Source organism: Anopheles stephensi, chromosome X (assembly GCF_013141755.1).
Source record: "Anopheles stephensi strain Indian chromosome X, UCI_ANSTEP_V1.0, whole genome shotgun sequence".
Taxonomy (NCBI): domain Eukaryota; kingdom Metazoa; phylum Arthropoda; class Insecta; order Diptera; family Culicidae; genus Anopheles; species Anopheles stephensi.
The window spans coordinates 13,551,816-13,574,470 of NC_050201.1; the positions used below are offsets into that span (position 1 = coordinate 13,551,816).

A 22,655-nucleotide genomic window follows, 5' to 3' on the forward strand; every position below is an offset into this window, starting at 1 on the left:
GTATCTATTCGAATCGGGTTAATTCGTGAGTTCGGGGCGAGTTCAGGTTCCCATAGACCCATGGAAGGAGTTCAGGTTCCCATAGTTCCCAAAACTCGTCGAACTGACGGGTCGACCGGAACCCAAAAACGGAGGTCGAACTCGTATATGCGTTTTGCTGCACCTACGGAAGCCGAACTCGTTGGCACTGGAAATACGACCCGATCCGCTCCGGATCGCTTACGGATGGGTCCCCGATTAGGTAGGTTCAGGTCGATCCGCCCATCACTAATAGGCAGGTTCCGTAAGCTTGCTAGATACCTTGTCCTGAATACTCGAAGCTGGCTACCGACCAAGAAAATCGATCAACGATCAACCTACAAGAGAGGCGTACATCCGACTGCAACTGCATGGTGGATAGGGGTTAGTTTCAGGATCAAAGGCAACGAAGCTAACCGGATGGGGCCCAACTCGGAAGCAGGGTTACCAGCAGGGTCGTGACGATCTCGAGATGGTAGAGGAGTCGCTACTACCTTAACGTAACGCAAGAAGAGAAATTCGAAGTTAACCCACGCAATTCTGCTCTTCCAGCAAGCCCGGTAGTCTTCTACGGGTAAGGAGTGTTAGACAAATGCCAGTTTCGGGTCTGCCAACTAACTACCTTTCGGGTTGTCCAGTGAGGTCTCGGTAGCCTAGGGTGGAGTCTAGCCCGTCGGAGATCGAATGCAGTCTTGGTTGGAGGACCGTGTTTTGCTGGAGAAAGGATTGGCGACCTGGCCAAGTCATTTTGTGTAACTGTAGATTGTAATTGATCAATTGTAGACCTACCCTAAGCAGGCCAAGAAGAGGAAGAAGAAGAAACAGAAGGTTGGTTTCGATCCGTATTGCAACAACTTCGCCAAAAAACAGTAGTTTATTATACATCGCCTTTTTGTGTTTTCAATATTTTACTAGCGCTGTGAGTGTGTAATATGGCACTCACACACACATCTATACTTACAAACATATTTCACCACTCGTAACATAGCAAAACCTATCGCGAGAACACACTCCACGGACACGGGGGCTTCCGAACCGGTGCCCCGTCAAACATGGAAGGAAACGTGCCAGGTGCTGTAACCTAATCTGGCTGCTGCATATCCGAGCCGACGGCAGTGTGACTGCGATGCTATTATAATATAGGTTTGGGGAGCAAAAAACAAAAACAAACAAAATATAATAATACAAGTAAAACAACTTTACATTACAGACACGGTAGTGTGATAGGATGGGTCGGTGTCGACTACTTCTTTCCCAGTATCCAGTTTAGCAGCACAGTTGAGGCGCTCTGCTGCGTCGCTGCTTCCGTGTCGGCTGCAAAAAAAAAACAAAACAAAACAAAGCAATAGTAGTCGGTGAGAGGCTGCCGTACACCAAGTAGTACCCGGCTCGCCTTACCCATCACGTCTGTACCGGCTATTTTGGCGGCCGCCTCCACCGGCATATTGGCGAGATCGCGCTGTATCAGCGTTAGCTGCCGGTTGCGCTCCTCACGCTCCTCCTGCCAACGCTTTTCCTTCGAGTAGCTGATCGATTGCAGTTCGGACAGCTTGGAGGTAAGATCCTGTGGGCCGGACAGGCTCGAAACGGGCCGCTCGTCTGCCGGTACGCCGGTGAGCGAACGGTCGGGTGACGCATCGATCGAACACTCTCCCGAGGTGCCATACTCTGCGAGTGAGTGAGAAAACCAAACATGGTGGCGGTGAATTTCAAGGCCCAAACTCACAACTTTTTTTTTCGAGGTCGAAGTTCATGCTTACCGTGTTCTCCGGGAGTGGAACTAGCGAAACGCATCTTAAACTCCTCGTGCATCCGCAACGCGTTCGACAGCCGTAGCTGCAGTGTGTCGCGCTCCTGCAGCAAGTTGCGCAGCTCCAGCTCCAGCTCGTCGCACCGCATATCCCGCTGGTAGATCATGTACAGGGCGAGCTCCAGTTCGGCCTGCGGCACCCGATCGCCGGCCGGTGGTTGTTCCGGCTTTGGAATGGTCTCGCTGCCGCTCAGCCCCGATGCGAACAGCTTCGTTGGATCGACACGTGCCGCCAGCCGTGCGTACTCCGCGCTGCGCAACGCGAGCTGCTCCTTGAGCGTCACAATTTCCAGCTCCTGCCGTTCGAGCACCTCCTGCACGGTGGCATCATCTACGCGGGCAAGTGGTGGCGGAGGCTGCGTGGTGAGGGAGGCACTACCTTCACCCACACCCGCCGACACCCGTTGCAACAGTTCGTCGCGTTCCTGTTCCAGCTCCCGGATGCGTGCCTGCAGTGAAGCGATCTGATCGGGAGAGCCTTCGTGGGACGCCTCAGCGTGGGCTCCTTCCACCGGACGTGTTGCTTGCTGCAGTTGCTCCAGTGTCGAACGTAACATCTGTATCTCCACACCCTTTGCATCCAGCTCGAGCAGTGCCTTGTTTAAGCGATCCTCAAACTGCAGGTCGTGCAGAATCTGCTGGTTTAGTATGTCGAGCTCCCGGTTCAGCTCAGACCGTTCTTCCTCGAGCAACCGATTCCGGTGCTCTAGATCCGCTAGCTGAAGTTCCAGCGAATTGGCCGGAACTCCGGCATCCCTCGCAGCACCGTCGGTCGATTGTAGTTGCGCATTGTGGCGCTGCACTTCGCTCAACTCTGCCCGCAGTACCTCCACACGCTCCGCCTCGCCCGTAACTTGCTCGAGCCGTGCCTTCAGATGTTCGATCTCGGACTCGCGCGTCTGCAAGGTGGCCGTCACCTGCTGCACCTTCAGCCGCAGCTCATCCGTCTCGCTGGAAGCGGTGGCCGATTCGCGCAACAGATCGATCTGTCTGTGCTGGAACTCCTTCACCTCCGTGAGCTTTTCGCACGCCGACTCGAGCATGTCGAGCTTCTGCTCCAGTGCCGCCTTCTCACGCTCGAGCTCTCGCACCCTCGGCTCGAGTGTGTCCTGCACCGGCCCCGAACCGTCCGGCTCGGAGCGCTGTGCCGCGTCCAGCTTCACCCTGCACTCCTTCACCTTGCGCAGCAGCTTGCCCGACTTCACCTTCAGGTCGGTAATTTCCTGCTGCATCATCTCCTTCTCCGCACCAAGCTGCTGGATCAGTTCGTCCTTTTCGCGAACCAGCTCCTCCAGCCGTGCCGTTTCAGCCGTACCCCAGCCCGCATCCGCATCGTCCCACATGCCCAGATCGTAGTCCGGTTTAGGTTTCGGGTCGGATTGCTCCGTCACCACCAGCGCCACTGTCGCCGGCTCCGTCACCGACGCAGCCGACCTTGTTTCGGCAAGTTGGCGCTGCAACTGTTCGCAGTCTTGCTGGAGTTTGTCGCGTTCTTGCTGGTTGGTTTGCAGCGTACCGACGAGTTGCTGCTTTTCGGTGCTTTCCCGCAGTGCACTCATTTCAGCCGACTCTAGCGCCAACTTCTGCTGCTCGTACTCGTCCTGCAGCGTGCGGTACCGCTGGTCCGCATCGGCCGTTTGCTGTTGCAAGGTTCGTTGCTGGAGTTCCGCCGCTTCCAACGCGCGCTTGGTCTGGCTCAGCTCGTCCAACAGCGATCGGTAGCGTTGCTCGGTTTCGCCGGTTTGCTGCTGCAACAGATCTAAATCCTCGTTCAGCGCACCGTTCAGTGACGTGAGGATGGAGATGTTGGTCTGATCTTCCTGCACTTGCCGCTCGAGTGTGGCCAGCTTGTCGCGAACGGTCGCAAGTTCGTGCGTTTGCTCCTCGTTCTGGGTACGGTACTGATTCAGCGATGTCTCCCAGCCAGCTCGCACCTGCTCTGCCTCCTGCAACTGTTGCCGCAACTGGTCCAGCTCCATCGACCGCTGTTTGCCGGCGTCGTCCTGAAGTTCGCGCAGTTGCTGAACTTCCTGATCACGCTGCTTTAGCAGCTCGTTCAACTGTTCCTTCTGTTGCTTTTCCTGCATCAACTCTACCCGTACGGCTTCGTAGTCCGCCAACTGTACTTCAAGCCTTCGTTTGCCTTCGCCCACCGTAGACAACGATTCCTGCAGCGCCACGATATCCGACTGAAGCGTTTGATTTGATGTGGTGAGGTTGGCAATATTCTGCTTCTCCGCAGCAAGCTCACGACTCAGCGCAATCGCATCGGCTTTGGAGGTGGCAATCTGTTCGCGCAATTCGGAGTTGGCTTGGTCTGCTTCACTTAAACGCTGCTCTATTGTGGACCGTTCTTGGTTTGCCTTTTCAACCAGGCTGCGAAGTTCTGTCAGCTCTGACTTCTGCGTACCTTGCAGTAGCTCCTGGCTCGACATCGCCTGCTGCAGTTGGTCCTGCAGCATGGAAAGCTGTTGCTGGAGCGTCTCGATTGTGTGTTCCCTTTCCGACGCTGTCTGTAGGAGAATTTCGACCATTCCACGACCATCGTCAAGCTCCACCTTAAGACGCTCGATTTCCGCCAAGGCATCGGTTAGCTCCGTCCGCTGCGATTGCAAACGCTGCTCGTTTTCAGCCGCTATCTTCTGCAGGTCCTTCTGACTTGTGTCCAGCACCTGTTTTAGCTCCTCAATTTGGATGTCCTTTTGCGCACAAAGCTCCGAATACTTGCTAAGCTCGGTAGTGATTGTTTCGAGCTGATGCTGAAGATGCTCCACTTTACTGTCCGCAGACGTGTTGTGCTGTTCCGCGTTCTGCAGACAACTCTCGAGCGTATTGACCGTTTCCATCTGACGTATAAGCAGCTGAACAATATACTGATCCGTTTCCGCTAGTGACGTCAGCCAACCGAACACGTGCGAGGTCGGTGGGTCGGTCGACAGTTCTTCTTCTACCCTCTTTCGTGAGATGGTTTGGTCCTGCAGCTTACGCCACCTCTCACAGTACCGCCGTACCCATTGCTCGGCATGCTTCAGCTGCTCCCCTACCGCCGCGTCACGGTCTTTCGCTATCGCCAACTGTTCCTCCAGCACCTTGCGCTGTTCGTGTTCCGCCCGCACGGTTGCATTAAGCTCCTCCTTTTCACTCTTCAACCGGCCCAACAGCAACGTTTGGTTGTGGAAGTCTTCCAGCTTGCTCTGGGTCATCCGTAGCTCGTCCTCCAGGTAGGCGGCCCGCCGTTCCCGTTCCTGCAGGCGCTGCGCTTCCTTAATCTTTTCCTTTATGATTGCTTTGCACTTTTCTATCTTGCCATTCTTGCTAGCAACATCCGCACGCAGCGTCTGCATCTCGTCCCTGCACGTTTGCAGCTCCGACTCGACCGACTGCAGGGCGTCGACTTGGCACTGCAGCTCTGCCCTTACCGCGGCGAGCTGCTCGTGACACCTTTGCAACTCCTCGCGATTGCTGTCGCCTTCCGATTCCATGTGATACTTTTGCTCCAGCAAACGGTGTAGCTCATTGTTGAGATGGTACAATTTTTGGGTCATTTGCTCATTTTCTTCCCGCAGCCGGCTCTCCTCGCTGGCAGGAGGAGTGGAGTCGAGCTCCGCTAACCGAGTTTCTAGATCCTGTTGCATTTTTCTGTTCGATTCCTTTAACCCTTCCACAGTCCGTTCCAGCTCTGCGCACTGGACGTTTTTCCTTTTCAAATTCGCGGCAAACTTCTTCAACTTTTCCAGCAGCTCTTCGTTCTTTTGCTCCACCTGTTCCTTCTGCGTGCGTAGGTCACCCACCTCCGTCTGGTGCTGTTCCACCGTTCGGTTCAGTTCCATGATCTTCGCATTCAGTGTGCCGATCGTGCCGAGCGCCTCGTCCCTATCTTCGCTCATGTTTTCCGCATCGTTGAGAACGCTTCTCTTTTCCATCTCTAGCTGCTCGAACTCTTGAACGAATACGACTTTCAACCGCAGGTTCTCCTGATGGGCCTCCTGCAGGCGGCGCTGTAGCAGCAACAGCTCGGCAGTTTTTGCATCGACCAGCGCATCAATATCCTTCTTCAGCTGCAGTATCTCATCGTTCTTGCTGTTCAGCTCAACCTTGAGCAGTTCCGGCTCATCGTCCGAACTCTTCTCGCACGCCACCTCCAGCTCGTGCTTTAGCAGAGCAATCTCTTGCTGCAGCAGTTCCGTCTCGGAGGCTTTACTTTCAAGACATTTCACCGTTTCCTGGAGCTTCGCTTCCAGCGTACTAAGGTCGCTTCGGTCCCTATCGTCCGTACGCTCCTCCACATACCGGTTGTACCCGTCCAACAACTGTCTGCTCATCGTTACCACACTTTTCGCGCTCACTGTAAGCTTTTTGGCCAGTTGCATCTTTTTCTGCTTGTCCTTGTTTTTGTTGTAGTTGGCAATGTCTGTTTCCACTGCCAGCAGTGTCTGTTGGTAGATTTCCTTATCGAACGGTACGTCTGCGATCGGCAGGCTGGCAGCACTGCCACACTCGTCACCTTCCGTCCGGCGCACCTTCACCGTGTCCAGCTCCTGGCGGATGGTTTCTTTCTCTTCGTTCATAATACGCAGCTTATCCTCCAGATCGGACTTGGCCGTTGCCAGCTCCCCACTGTACGTACGCAGCTGCTCGTTCGCCTCCTTCAGCTTGTCGAGCTCGCTCAGGTATGCCTGATTTTCGATCGAAATCGCGTCCAGCTTCTCCAACACTTCGCGCCGCTCGTCCGTGAACAGTTCCACCTTGTCCATCAGCTCCTTGCTTTCCTCCATCAGCTTCAGCAAGCTTTCGTTCAGGTCTTCCTTACCACCGAGCACACTCTGCACAATGTCGTCGGTAGTCTCCGATGCTTCTTCACTATTACCACCACCACCACCACCACCACCACCACTTTCCTCCGCCTTTACACGTTTTTCCGAATTTTCCATCTCTTGCTTTTCGCGTTGCGTTAAATTTTCCAATATTTCAATCGATTCAGCCGAGCTCACCTTCTCGAGGCTAAGCTTATCGATCCGGCCCAACAGTTCCGCATTTTCCGCAGCGTACTGGTTCAGCTTCTGGTGCAGCTCCGCCTTTTCCGCCTCCCAGCTGTGCAGTACCTTGGTCAGCTCGCTCTTGTCAGCGATACATTTTTCCAGCTTTTCCTCCAGCTCGATCGACAACATTTGGCTGGCGATCCGTCCACTGTCCCCGTTACCGTCACCTTCCGTTACGTTCGCCACCGGGCCATGGTGGTCGGCAAGCGATTCCAGCTGATGCCTGGTACGGTTCAGATCCTCGTTCAGATCGTTCTTTTGCTCCTCGAGCAGCTGCATAGCGGTGGCCTGATGCTGACAGGTCAGTTCCAACATTTCGATACGCTTCTGCAGCTCCGGACCGGTCTGCTTGGTGGTGGTGGTGGCGGCGCTGGTACGGTCGTACGTACCCTCGCCGATCTGCCGATCCTCTACCTCCGCAAGCCGCTGCGCTAGGACGGTATTTTCTTCGGTCAGCTTCGCAAGCTCTTCGTGCACGTTGGAGGTTTGCTTCAGTGTGTCTACCTGTTTCTGTAGCTGCTTAATCTTTAGCTTGCACTTTATCATGTTTTTGTTCGACTCGTCCAGCTGCTGCTTGAGCTTGATCGTTTCCGTTTCGAGCTCCTCGTCGGCTGACCGGGGAAACAAGGGTTTGGGTCCGCTCGTTTTAAGCTTCTCCTGCAGCACCGAAACGTTCGCCGTCATCACGTTCAGCTCGATCGTTTTTTCCTCCAGCGATTGGCGCAGTTCCGCCATTTGCTGGTTCATGCGCTCCATTTCTAAATCTTGCGAGGTGAGCGTTTGCTCGAGCGAGATGATTTTTTCCGCTGCATCGCGTTGCGCTGCCTTTGCCTCGTCCGTTTCGGCCTGCAGCTCGAACCGTGCTGGTGGGGCAGGATCTACAAAAAAAAATATATATATATCAGAATTATTCGACAACGAAAACGACAGGGGCTTTAGAAAACGAAAGGGTCGTTTTAGAAATATACCTGGACGGGTGTATTTTCGCTCAATGGCTTTCTCTAGTGGATCGTACCCGTACAATTCTAGTAGTCGGGCCAGTGCTTCCTCGTTAGAAATGCTGTAGCTTTGCTGAAGTAGTTTCATCTGCGCGGGAGAAAATATTCAACGAAAACAGTTACATCCCCCTTGGCACACATTTTGTTCGTGCTCGGTTGTTTGCACAACCCTACCTGCAAGTTGTGTAACTCCTTTACCAACTCGAGATCGGTTTTACTGTCATCCTCGAGCAGTCCATTCACCAGCAGCGATAGGGCACGCAGCTGCTCGTCAATAATGCGCTCCTTGGCGTGCAAATCGTCCTCCAGCGTCGCTATGTGCCGTTCGAGCATTTCGTCGCTGTTGCGCTTCGTCCATGCCTGCCGTACACTGTCCTCGAATATCGTTAGCTCCTCATTAAACTGTTCGTTGCTGTCGCGCACCGGCTGGACCGGTGTCGACCACGACTCGTGCGCCGGACCAGGGTCCAGAAACGAGTGGCTGACCGAGCGCCGCAAGCTCTCGGACAGCTCGTACGGTGGCACCAGCTCCGGCAGGCACGTGGTGCTCGACCGGTCCAGCTCGCCGCCGGACCTTCCCAGCGTTTGCTGGGTCGCTTCAAGCTTGTGCTTGATTTCGTTCACCCGCTCCTCAATCTCCCGCTGACATGATTCCCGCTCCGCCATCTTCAGCCGGTTCTGTTCGATCTGCTGCCGGAGCAGGGAACATTTTTCCATCCCGGACGATTCGGAGCGGCCGCGTGGGTATAGTGGACCGCGCGGATCCGGTCGCCCGTCGCCGGCCGCCACCGCACCTTTCAGCGCGACGCCCTGGTCGATGGGGGCCAGCGACTGGGTCGAGGCACTGTTGCTGCCCGCACGGTTTAGCCGGGCGGTGGTAACCTTCGTCTTGAAGTGTGTTAGCCGCTGGGCGATGTTTTTCACTTTCTCCTGTGCCGTCGCATGCTTCATATCGTTCACTACCTCCGTCTGGCGAATGATTTCACGCAGCGCACTTATTTTAGCCTGTTTCGAGGGGTTGGGGGATAAATAGGGGTGGTTAATAACGTTACCAGATGTTGGACAAGGCGTGACGAAGAGAGAGAGAGAAAGAGAGAGTGAGAGTGAATCGAAACACACGTACCTGCTGCTCGTCGAAGCTTGATTGAAGATTTGCTAGGTCGGGATCATCTTGATTGCTGTGTCCAGCCATAGTTACGGGGACTGGGGAGTCGGAGTTACGTTTCGAAACAAACCCAAAAAGTAAACAAAAAGGGTAAACAAAGGCGGTTGTTTCCTGAGGAAGGAGTCTGTGGGTGGGAGCAGACAAAGAATATTATTTGTTATTTGTTTCCAACACATCAGCGCGGCTGTGCAATTCAGGCTAATGCCATGAAGGTCGCCATAAAGAGAGAGTGTGTGCGTCTGTGTGTGGGTAATTTTACCCGAAACAAACACTCGGCAACGATCCGGCCCTGCCGTATCGAATGGATTTTTTCCTCTTACCTTTTAAAGCTAGCTAGTTTATAACTTTAAGACAGAAAATAACACGATCTAACTCAGGAATACGTTTTCGTCGTCTTGCAGTACACATCATCAAATGTTTTATGTTTTGACAGTGTCAGTTCGGGCCCTGTCGATCGTCGAAGCAAGGTATATGGATATAGAAGGTAGAGTTGTTTAGAGCAAATTGACATTTCTCGACCTGACATAACAGTTCCGTGGTGATCGAGGGGAAGGGTATTGAGAAGAGTGATGGCAGCGTCGGAGGAGGCGCCGGTGGTGGTATCGCTTGCGATTTTTTGACGAAAAATGCAACCAAATATCGTCAATCTTCTGTGGTACAACATTTGATAAGCGAAGATGACCCATAAATTAGCGAATATGCTCAAGGGATTGAGAATCGAGGCTGTTTGTTCATGTTTGTTGCCCATACCATATGTTTTTGTAAACAAACTCTGACATAACTCGACTAAAATGTCGCCCTGTCAAATCGATAAAAATCCACCTTCTAAATACATACACCTTGCGTCGAAGCGATTCATCTTTTCGCCCGGGTACGGGCACAAAGCTGACATGTGCTTTTCGCCGCATGTACATTTGTATTGTCCGCTGGAATGTTGCCCGTTCGGGCAATGGTGCTCACCGTGAGTGGCTAGGAAAATTATTAAAAAACACTCTTTTTTCAACATTCAAATGACTGTATGATCTTGGGAAATGCGTGTTTGGTATGCTGCTGGAAAAGCACAGCTTTGAGTGTGAACACAATTTGAACGACGGTCAAAACATGACAGCTGTCAAATCGTGCGGCGAAAACCGATTAGGCCATGGTCTATGTGCATAAGAAACGGTTTCTGAGATTGTTGTAGAATGTTAAATGTTAAATTTTTAATTTTGCAAAGCCAAACTGGTGCTTACTCTCTATCGTTCTCTCTCTCTCACACACACTGTCTCTTTCGCTAATCGAAAATGTACTGTTTATCCCAAAAATCTACTTCAACTTATCAGGTTCAAGACCCGCTTTGCGATTTTGAATTGCCTGCAAATGTCCTTGTTGCGAACGCGACAAAATAAAAATTGAGCTAAACTGACAGGCATGCTGTTGGCGAGGGTGGAAAACTAAAGAGGTGGCCAAATATGTTTTACGTTTACAACACAAAAGAAACTTTATTAGCACATTCGATAGCTGAGATGTTAGTCGTGTCGCAGAGTTCAGAATATACAGGAAAAAAAAAAAGGCGCGTTTTCCATAGCGTCGCTTTTAAACGTCAAACGCGAAAAACAAAGTTCGTGCAACGGTAAATTCGTTTGACAGATGGCACAGTGGTTGTACTTTCAACACTCCTCCTCAACTAATTGTGCCATCATTCGTCGACAGTCCCAGCATTCCTGAAAACCTTCGTTGCTTTATGGTTCCCAGGGGTTTAGTGAGAACGTCAGCTAACATATCTGCCGTGGGACAGTATTCAAGCGTCAGAAGTCCTGACGCACACTGCTGCTTGACGAAATGCTCCTTCGTCTCAATATGCTTCGAGCGACGATTGGTCCGATCGGAGTTAACAAATTGAATACAACTCTGGTTGTCTTCCATAATTGTTATCGGTCCCTTCACGTGCTCGCCCATGTCGTTCAACAACCGACGAAGCCAGATCGATTCTTGTGTAGCCTCACTCAGAGCAACGTACTCCGATTCCATGGAGGATAACGTGACACTCGTCTGCTTACGGCTGGCCCAAGACACCGCTCCTCCTGCGTAGCAGAACACGTATCCTGTTGTTGACTTCCGCGTGTTGGCATCGCCGGCCCAGTCGGCATCTGAATATCCGATCAAGCCATCACCACGTCCGTCATACATCAACCGCCAATGCTTAGTTGCCTTTAAGTACCGAACGACGCGTTTGGCTGCCACCCAGTATGCTTCAGTAGGCGCACTCACTTTTCGACCGAGTATGCCCGTACTAACCGCAATATCGGGTCGCGCACACACCGATATATACAACAGACCACCAACAAGACTTCTATACTGAGTTTGATCATCCAAAGTTGCGCTCTTGTCCTGTACTTTCAAAAACCCTTCGTCCATAGGCGTTTTTGCAACTTTTGCATCACTCAAACCAAACTTATGGATTAGTTTTTCAATATAGTTTTCGAGGCTAACACTATAATCACCATTTTTCTGTTTGATTTCGAGTCCCAAGAAATAACTCACTTTTCCGAGATCAGTCATTTCAAAAAGGTCACTTAAGGTTTGGTATACAGTGTCGATAATAGTTTCATCTACACACCCTACCATTAAGTCGTCTACGTATACTAGGATGTAAACTTTCTTCCCTTTAACGACTTTTGTGTACAAACACTTATCCGCATCACTTTGCTGGAAATTCATCTTCACTAGGACACTATGCAGTTTTAGGTTCCAGCATCGTGCAGACTGCTTCAGTCCATAGATGCTTTTCTTTAGACGGCACACCAAATGTTCTTTTCCCTTCTCTGCATAGCCTGGTGGTTGTCGCATGTACAACTCTTGGTCTAGATCACCGTACAAATAGGCAGTTTTGATATCAAAATGACGAAGTGTCATTTTCAATTTGGAAGCCAGGGCAAGCAACATTCGAAGAGTCGTATAGCTGGTAACGGGAGCAAAGACCTGGTCATAGTCCTCGCCGAACTGCTGAGTATAGCCTTGAGCTACCAGACGGGCCTTATGTTTGGTTATTTCTCCAGCTGCGTTCCGCTTCAATTTGAAGACCCAGCGGCAACCTACCACTTTCCGTCCTGCAGGCAGCTCCACTAAGGCATCCCAAGTCCCATTTTCATTGTGTGATTTCAGCTCACTTTCCATTGCCGATCTCCATTCGGCATGAGCATCACAGGCCAGAGCTTCATTGAGATTTTTGGGTTCCACCGCTATTTCCGCTTTTCTTGCCGTATACGCTTCCTCTATCAAACGAATCGGTGCAATTCCCTTGGTCGCTCTAGTCGATTTACGTACAACCTCATCCAAAGGGAATGCATGAAACGAAGGTTCATTCGTCGGATCGTCTTCGGTCGCACTTTCGTACTGCGATGCATCTAAGTTCACGCTTTCTTCGATGACGATCGGTTCCTCCGATTGAGGAGGTGGAGTTGAGACAAGTGGAAATTCCACTACTCCTCCTGACGGTGTCAGCTTCGGCTTTGGCACGTTCTGTTTCTCGCACTGTTCCGAAAACTTGGCATCTCTGCTAATGGTGATTCTTTTCGTTAGCAGGTTCACAAAACGGTAAGCCTTCTGACCATCCTCATAACCAACGAACACCAATTTGTCGGCTCTTTTGTCAAGCTTTCTGCGTTTTTCTTTTGGAACGTGCACAAAAGCCTCCGATCCAAATACACGAAGATGTTCGTACGAGGGCTTCTTTCGGTACCACAGCTCAAAAGGTGTTAATGCCACTGAGGATGATGGCAAGCGATTTTGCAGGTAGCAGGCAGTCGAAATCGCTTCACCCCAGAACACCTTATCTAAGCCCGAATCTGCCAGCATGCAGCGCATCATCTCAACCAGGTACCTGTTTTTGCGCTCGGCCACTCCGTTCTGCTGCGGCGAATACGGTGCCGTTTGTTGATGTACCATGCCGTGATCTACAAAGAATTTTCGCAAAGAATTACTTCCATACTCGCCACCACCATCTGACCGAATGACCTTAGGGAAGTTACCAAACTGTGTTTTTACCAGAGCACAGTATTCTCTAATTCGATCCTCAGCATCGTACTTGTTCTGCATCAGATAGATAACCGTATAACGACTGTAGTCATCTACCATGATCATGTAGAACCGACTGCCGCGCACTGTGGGTATTTCCATTGGGCCTCCCAGGTCCGTGTGCACCAGTTCGCCAACAGCAGAAGCCCTCGAAGATGAAACCTTAGGGAAGGATTCACGGCTCATTTTGCCCTCGCAGCACGGTCCGCATACGGACTTTGCGTTACACCGGTCAATTTTCAAACCGCTTCCCATGTTGTTTTTCACAATCTTCATTACTGCTTCCGTGTCACGGTGCCCAAATCGACGATGCCACAGGTGTAGACAGGAAACTCCACAAGTATGCTCGACGAGCATTGCATGCTCCGAATAACGCTTCAAGTGATACAGACCGCCTTGTCGTTCGCCAACTAATACCACCTTTTCACCTTTTCTAACCCGGCAGCCAGCCATGTCAAACACAACTTCAAAACCTAAATCGGCAATTTTGCTAACCGATAGAAGGTTTGTTGTGAGCGAAGGCACGTGGCAAACGTTGTCTAGCGAAACGTTCATTCGAGCACCATTTCCATTCACCGACACCAAACTACTGCTTCCGACACCCGCCGACTTGATGACTCGTCCATTGGCCAAGGAGATAGTAGACCGCTTCGATTTGTCAATGTGGTGTAAAATAGATGTATCGTTCGTCATATGGGAAGTCGCACCCGAATCAAAGCACCATAGTCCTTTAGTTTGTGCCTTCCCAAGGAACAAACACAGACCCATACTATTGTGTTGTTTTTCTTCCACAGTGACGTTCGCTGATTCACGAACTCCTCTCTCCTTTTTGTCCGCAGCCAACTTTTTACAGTCTCTTCGGAAATGCCCGTCCTGCCTGCAGTAGTGGCACTGCATCTTCTTCTTTTTCTTTCCACTGGGTTTATTGCTAGCACCATATTTCCCAGAGTACAGAGCCTTTTCTTCATCTACGCCATTCGCACGCCGACGCCCTTCGTCCAGCAACTTCCCTTTAACAAAATCTACTGTTAGGTCAGCATCCGGCCTACTCTCCAATGCTGTTATCAGACCGTCGTAAGATTTCGGTAGACTGGACAGCATCAGGGCAACGAAGGAGAGCTCCTTCATTTCCTCACCAAGGGCTATCAGTCGGAGACGTAACGAAGTAAGTTCTTTCAGGTGCTCAGCCATGTTTCCACTTTCCGGCATCTTGGTGGCAAACATTTGGCGCATTACATGAATCTTGCTCGAAAGGGATGACCGCTCTTGATAGCCTTTCAGAGCGTCCCACATCTCTTTCGCCGTATTCGTCTGCATGACATGAATAAGCTGGCTGTCATCCAATGCCAAGCCGATCAGGGCCCTCGCCTTCTCATCGTCGGCTAGCCATTTGGCATCAGGGGCCTCCGGCTGCTCCTCCGTCACAACGTGCAGTACTTTATCACGTGACAAAAGGAGCCGCATCTTAAACTTCCAAACCGTGTAGTTCTGGTCACTCAGCTTCTCAATCGAAACATGTGTTTCCGCCATCGCGTATTCTTTCCAAACACACACACTACGGATAACACCAGGATGCTAATTCACCAAAAGTCACTTTCCTGCTACAGTAAACCGCAAAACTTTATGTTGTCCACGATGCACTGGGCCCATAACCTGTTGGCGAGGGTGGAAAACTAAAGAGGTGGCCAAATATGTTTTACGTTTACAACACAAAAGAAACTTTATTAGCACATTCGATAGCTGAGATGTTAGTCGTGTCGCAGAGTTCAGAATATACAGAAAAAAAAAAGGCGCGTTTTCCATAGCGTCGCTTTTAAACGTCAAACGCGAAAAACAAAGTTCGTGCAACGGTAAATTCGTTTGACAGATGGCACAGTGGTTGTACTTTCAACACATGCAAGAGTTAGATGAAAAACTTTAAATAACTAAATATCTTTCGTTTAGGATAAATTCTCATCGGCAAATATTAATTTAGGAAAAACCTAAACTAACAGAGCGACCTCTCACCATGAGAAAACAAGAGTATGATGCGTTATTGGAAATATCTCGAAAAAGGGACAAATCCCAACATGTGGAAATCATAAATAAACTCAGACCATGTAATAAAATACGAAAGTGAAGAACATGGGCCGAAACAGGTTAACGCTAGAACCCAACGCATACATTATCGTTGCGCGATTAGTTTCACGAAAAAAGGACGTGCGCGAAGATCAAGGCACGGTCGTAGGGCAGTAAAGGAAAGACCAACTTGACGAATAGATTAAACGACGCGCAGGCAATAGGCAATAGGAAAATAGGCATACGCACTTGAACCACAGATGCACGATGCATTACCCATGGTCATAAAACGATAGGGTAACGTTAACCACAATTGCCAGACATCTACAACAAAACTAACAGACCTCCTACACTAGCCGACGCCAGGCAGGGGTCAAACGCATCGGCATACCGAGTTAGGATAAAGGAGATCGATGTAATGCTATTTCATGTTCTTTTCCCAGAGAATTTTAGTATATAAGACAGGATTTTTTGAGAATAAAATCGACTTGTAATCCAGACCTCAACGAAGAAGCTTGTGTTTCATTGTTTGGGTATCCATACAGAATCGGGAGAGTTTCACCTTTGCCTTCCCTCCGGATGTTGGTTACGCACTTTGGTGCCTCCCCACTCCGTCGGAAGAATTAGGCGAAATCAAGCCAAGCAAGAACCACGGTTAGATACTTCTCCTGGTTATCCAGGAAAAAAGGCTAATCGTCTGATCGAGCTACGGCATTCCCGTTGTCCACGAAGAGTTAGTGAAGTCAAACTTTCTTATTTAATAGCTCGGCATAGGAAATCATAGATTCGTCCGAAATGCCTTATAAATTTACCACGAACACTTCCGGCAGTTGCCGATTGTGCGTGGCGGAAGACACTTCCGAAGAAAGCATGATTTCATGCAATGAATGTGATAGGTGGTTTCATTTAACATGTGCCAAACTAACACGTAAACCAAAGCCGGAAGAATGTTGGCTTTGCATAAAATGTCAAAAGATAGCATATGAACTTAATAGATTGCCCAAGGAATCCGCTAGTAAGGATACAGAGGCTATGTTTTCAAGACTATTGCTTGGTCAACAAGAACAATCGAAAGAGCAATTACAAGAATTTTTGAAAGCAGTAACAACTATTGCGGGCGACAAACAAGGATCGCCGCACATAGAAACACTATTAAAAAGACAATCGCTTATGCAGCTGCCGAGATTTGGAGGGGATCCTGTAGAATGGCCAAATTTTAAACAAACATTTGATGATACTAATGAGGAGGGAAGATTCTCTAATTTAGAGAATTTAAACCGCCTTAAACAGGCCTTATATGGACCAGCCCTCAAAAGCGTTCAACAACTAATGTTGGATTCTTCAAACGTGCCAGAAATAACGACACGCTTAAAGAACACCTTCGGGAGAACAGATTTAGTGTATCTTGAGCTACGTAATAATCTGTATAAAATCCGAGGAGATTCCAAAAACACCGTCGCGGAAATGGTGAACGCTTTAGAAAACCTCATTCAAATAGTTAATTTAATGAGGGAAACGGACTACTTGAAAGATCACACTCTGGTGTTGGAGTTGACTGCTAGGCTACCGCACCAAATTCATGAAAAAAGAGCCCGGTACATGGTTGAAGCGGAATCACCGTTAAAGGTTCAAACTTTAGAAAACCTATGCGATTGGCTGAGACCTTTCGCTAAAGCGGCAAACATGCTTAAAACAATATCCGCACATACCCAACGTGAAGGCGTTCATCTCCACGAACAAAAAATCCCATACAAAGGTTTTCAACAGCCGATCAAAAGGGAAAAGGATTTCGAACAGAATTCGAAAGAAGCTAGCAAATGCTTAACATGCAATAAGCTACATGAAACGATCAAATGTTATGCATTGGTCAATGAGGTGCCATCTGAGCGAATAAAAATTGCTCAAAATAAGGTTTATGTTTAGGTTGCTTGAAATCTAACAATCATACAATACATGATTATAGATCCGCGCAAATATGCGGGATAAATGGATGCACCGATAGGCATCATAAAATGCTTCATGTACCTCAAAATTTTGAAATCGCAGGAGTAAACAATCATCAAGAACTGGAAGCAACATCATCAACGCAATTCCAAGTGTTGCCAGTTGAATTAATAAACGGCAATCACAAAATAAAAGCCTATGCGCTTTTAGACCCAGGTTCATCCTCGACCCTATTAGAAGAAAACGTTGCACGACAACTTAACCTAAATGGGGAAGTAAAACCGCTCCAATTACTATGGACACAAGGCGAACAAACTAAACACGTTAAAAGCCAAAACGTGAAGTTAAGAATCAAGGGTCCAACTAAAAAGGGTTTTCAACTGAAAAATGTGAGAACAGTTAAAGATCTGAAATTACCTGTTCAATCTTTAGATTATGATGATCTAAGCAAAAAATATCCTCACCTTGCTAATCTTCCTGTTTCAGGATTTCAAAACATTCATCGGCTTGAATAACAATCATTATTCACTTCACCCCCCACTTTATTGATGGGGTTTAAACATAAATATGGTAAACCCACAGAACCGATAGCAATGAGGACAAGATTAGGTTGGCTTATTTACGGAAAAACAACCAAAAGCCAAGAAGAGGAATATTCCATGATAGTACAAGAGAAAGAAGGTCTTTGTAAACCAATATCCAACAAATTTTCAGTAGAAAAGTCTGGATTGAAACAAGGTGTTCAAATTTCTCTATCTACGGATATTGCGAAGTCAAGCTTAAAACAATCAGCAAAACGACGGAAAATAAAATCTGAAAAAAACGGCTCTCAGAGATATCAATGGCCATCAGTCAAAGAGAGACAAATCCGGAGAGGTTCGTCAAAAGGGCTACAAATTAATAAATGAACATTCAGTTCTTGAGGCACCAACTACAAAAAAGAAAAGAAATAGGATTTCTACCTGTATCGCAAACTCCAATGATTTTATGGAAGCACAAATGACAAAAGATCGAAAAGGATCTACACCTGTAAAAATATATCTAATATATTTAAAAATAATCCTATAGGCACACAAACGATTAAGCCTATAGGAAAAAAGCAAATTGGCTTAATCAAAGGCCTCAGGGTATTGTTCCACAATTTATCGACCTTTATATTAATCATGTTATTTCTCTTTTCAGCTGAAGTTCTTGGTAATACACCAAGGGGATTGATTACATATTTGCATGCAACCAACAAACTATTCGCAAAAGAAAATAGCCTCTTGCATGCCACAAATGATATAAGGAGACAAGAAAATCTATCAAATCAAATCGACCCAAATGAAGCGTTCAAGTATTTTAATTTTCAAAAATTCAAAGTAGAAAACGATCGTCAAATGGACATTGCGAAAAAAAACATTAGTTTTCTAAAACATAAGTAGAGAAGAGATTAGCTCAAACGTTAGAAAAAATCGACTATGACTCTCTATATCAAAAGTCTTGTAATTGCAACGCACCCGCACAATAGCAACGCATTTCATCAGTAACGACTGAGTTCAACCTGCATCAGAGAAGTCTTCAGAGCGTCATTCTTCATCCGGCAGAAACAGTTGGACTGCTATCAACAATTAGATGACAACGGTCAACGTCAAAGGGAACTACGAAGCGGTAATATGCGGTTGGCTAGTGCTTAGATACGAAATTGGCTATCTCAACAAAAAAGTGGAACTTCAAAGGGTGTGCGAAGTCACAACTATAATCTACGAAGAAAGCTAGCTAATGTTCAACTATCAAACGTTCAAGGTCGAACAAATGCTGTATGTCTTGCTAACACTATCGAGAGACTACTGTTTGGTCATATGGGCCGAGTCTGATGGAAAGCAAGGTCAAGATGCTGAGATCTCCAGAAGATGAAAACCTGCTGTACAACGTGATGAGAGAATCACTTCTTCTGTGCAACTAAATCAGAGCTGAACAACACCCAAGTCTACAATAGTTTCCGCATAACGCCTTACTGCGGTCTAAACTATAATCTTGGTCGACTAGCTGATTCGAATGCATCTTCAACTATCGATATCTAAATCTTAAAATCCAGCATCAAAATGACGACTATTCTTCACATCGTAGCCACTTGAGAAATCGCCCAACTGAAGCCATCGTGTTTTAAGACGACGACGTGTGAAATCAACGAGCAACTACAACATCTCTTATCCTGTAGAGATTCTTGAAATCGTGTTAATCAAAGTCGTTTCTGAATTTCAACGCCCAACGCGCAGCCCTACGAGTAGTCCAATGTGCAACCAACAGTGAATTATGCCTCACTACTATCATTTCCTTCGTTATCGCCGTGACAACATACGAGCACCAACGCATCCTCACCGGCTAAACAACTGTAAATGGTTTCTTCAACCGACTGCAAGCATCGATGAACCATCAACGGCAGAATGCGTGCAATTACAATCAGGTGTCGTATAATGAGAGTGCGAAACAATTCAATTGATTAAAATATTAGGAAAATTAACTAAAAAGGAGGATTTGAATTTTATCCGGGCAGTAATATGTTGCGTTTATTTGGTAAAACTTGTAGTTTTACGAGGGCCGGAATGTTGCGAACGCGACAAAATAAAATTGAGCGAAACTGACTGGCATGCAAGAGTTAGATGAACAACTTTAAATTACTAAATATCTTTCGTTTAGGATAAATTCTCATCGGCAATATTAATTTAGGAAAAACCTAAATTCACAGAAAGGCCTCGTACCAAAAGGAAAAATGAAATTATGATAAACAATGGTAACGTGGCAGGACATGTCATAAAACAGCTCGAAATTATCCAGACATCAGGAAATCCTAAATAAACTCAGGCCATGTGATAAAATACAAGAGTAAAGAACATAGACGGGAAAAGAGCCCAACACATACATTATCGCTGCGCATTTAGTTTCACAAAAAAGGACCAATACGAAGATCGAGGTACGATCGTATTATCCGTAGTGCAGTGACGCAAAGATCACCCGCGAATAGAGTAAACGACGCACAGGCAAAAAATAAACATACACACTTGCACTATAGATTTAGCCTATCAAAATATGCATAGGACGATGCGCGATACATTACCCAGAGCCATAAAAAAGGATCGCCCACTTGATCTCACGGTCCAGAACCATAAACAGATAAGAAAACGTCGCTTCAAGGTTCGGGATACGCCCGACGCTATAGGTTTATGTTACTTCAGGTAAAAAGAGGTGCTATCTCTTTTAAACTTTTCCTTTCATTCTAACAACCTAACTTTCGGGATTGTTTTAGTATATAAGACAGGATTTTTTGAGAATAAAAGCGACTTGTAATCCAAACCTCAACGAAGAATCTTGTGTTTCATTGTTTGGGTTTCCATAAATAGTCGGGAAAGTTTCACCTTTGCCTTCCCTCCGGATGTTGGTCCCGCACTTTGGTGTCTCCCACTCCGTCGGAAGAATTAGGCGAAATCAAGCCAAGCAAGAACCACGGTTAGACTTTTCTACTGGTTATCCAGGAAAAAAGGTTAATCGTCTGATCGAGCTACGGCATTCCCGTTGTCCACGCCGAGTTAGTGAAGTGCGAGTCCGCCGGCTAAAAACTTCTCTTGGTTATCCAGGAAAAAAGGTTAGCCGCCTGATTCAAGCAACTCTGACAATGCCAGGAATCTGCGCGAGAGATTTCCCGAATCGATCACTCCTTCGCTTGGTCGACTCGGATTAACACCAAAGCTAGTCAGTTTTGACTCTCAATCGTTCTATGCAGTGGCTGCTCTATTTTGTGCAAAAATGTGTGGTGGCGTTTATGCCATACGTGGCAGTTTTTCGGTGCCTTGCACTGATGTATTCTGCGTCCTTTATGCAAACAGTTGAAGCAGAGTCCCATTGATTTTAACTGCACATATTCGTTCATCTATGGTCATGGATTTGAACTTGGTTCTGTTCGAAGCAGTATGTGCGTCTTGACAAATGCCACAAACCTTACCGCAATTCTCGCTACTGCCTATCGCTAATACTCTTGATCGTTCAGTTCTTACACTTGTTGCTGTTGGTTTTTCTTGTGTTGTCATAAATAGCGCAGAGCTTTGAACATCTAAGAATTTTAAAAATGTTTCAAGCTTCATCACACCTTCACCTTCTTCCGCTTGCTTGAGACACCATAGCTGCTTTGTATTGAGATCTAGCTTCTCAGCGAGTATATGTATCAGCCAACTATCTCGTCCTTCTTGCTTCATAGCATCCAATGCTCGAATCACTTCGTCGGAAACAGCATGTAACGATCGTTAGCTACTTGCTGATGTTTTAGTGCTTGCCGGATGTTTCACTGCTGCTTCTAGCGGTTTATCATACCTATGTTTCAACTTCTCCAAGGCTGGCTGATAATTCCCGTCCTCGATTTTCAAATGCGATATCAAGGCAGCTGCTTCACCGCTTAAATTAGTTTTCAGAAAGTACAGCTTTCGTGCATTGTGCAGTGACACGTTTTGATGAATCGCACTCTCGAACAAATCATAAAACGATACCCACTTTAATATATCACCGTCAAAAATTCGGGTAAGTTCATTCGAGGAAGGTTCAGATCAAATCGTGGGGTCGTATCTGCAACGGATGTCGCTTCAGCGTGGGGATTAAACGAACACGAAAGCAGCCTTAGCAGCTCAGTCTACTGTTCTGCCAGTAGCTTGATGGCGTCTGCTCCATTTTGTTCGTCACGTCCACTGTACTCCGTGCTTTTTTCTTCGGTCATTACCTTAAAACGATTAACAATTTTTAATAAAGTGGTTCTCAAATTTCATATTAGCTCGTCGTATTCGAATTGATGTGCCACTATATCATTTCGATGTTCTTTGGATACGCACACGTCCACGATCGCTTCTAGTAGTTTCACATACTGCGTGGACAGGTCGTTGACTCGTTTCAAGCACACGGCTACGCTCACACTGTCATAGTCTCTCGTTGCCACTTCCTCAACCGCTTTGTTCAACAGCTGTACACGTGCATCCAGCAAAGATCGTTTTTTCCGTAAACGTTCCATGTTAAGTGTAGAGTAGTACTATTTTCTGTTGTAAATCACTTTCAACTCAAACAATCCGGTTGAGTTGAAACCTCCGTATTGTTGTTGAGTTGAAACCAAAAACTGTTGTACAAAATAATTCAATCTTATTTTCGCTGTGCATCCGTAGTGCGTGTACCAGGCTGAATAGGTCGACTAACTGTTTATACATCTGCTTTCCCTTTGACACTATCACCATAAGGAGGATCGAGGTACGTTTATAATAGAGAGGAGACTTCTCAACGATCGCATCTTACAATAATGATAATAATAATTTCCCGAAATCTCTAATCCAAGTGAATTGGACAAATCATCAGTAGCATAAAGTAAGTAAGATACACCGGAATTGCTGGACTTAGATAGATAGTTTCATTTTCTTATGTCATATTTTACTGATGTCTTTTATTTGCGAGAAGTAATCAAGGGGAGAACTGACTACCTCTGGCAACTAGATGTCCTGAAAACACAAAAGATAGTTTTCTTCAATTTATGTTACTGATCCACCTTGAAGCTGTCAAAG

The 22,655-nt window shown here is 47.4% G+C and overlaps 1 protein-coding gene across 1 annotated transcript; it reads right to left on the reverse strand.

The window, feature by feature from the left end:
* Positions 1 to 847: 847 nt before the first annotated feature.
* LOC118509084 (protein lava lamp) lies at positions 848 to 9,491 on the reverse strand. The gene is made up of 7 exons (XM_036049220.1): positions 9,351 to 9,491; positions 8,989 to 9,154; positions 8,040 to 8,870; positions 7,836 to 7,953; positions 1,779 to 7,745; positions 1,417 to 1,686; positions 848 to 1,332 (listed from the first exon to the last, which is right to left on the reverse strand). The coding sequence occupies exons 2-7, from the start codon at positions 9,055 to 9,057 to the stop codon at positions 1,262 to 1,264; spliced, it is 7,326 nt and encodes a 2,441-aa protein (XP_035905113.1). The 5' UTR covers positions 9,058 to 9,154; positions 9,351 to 9,491; the 3' UTR covers positions 848 to 1,261.
* Positions 9,492 to 22,655: the final 13,164 nt, after the last annotated feature.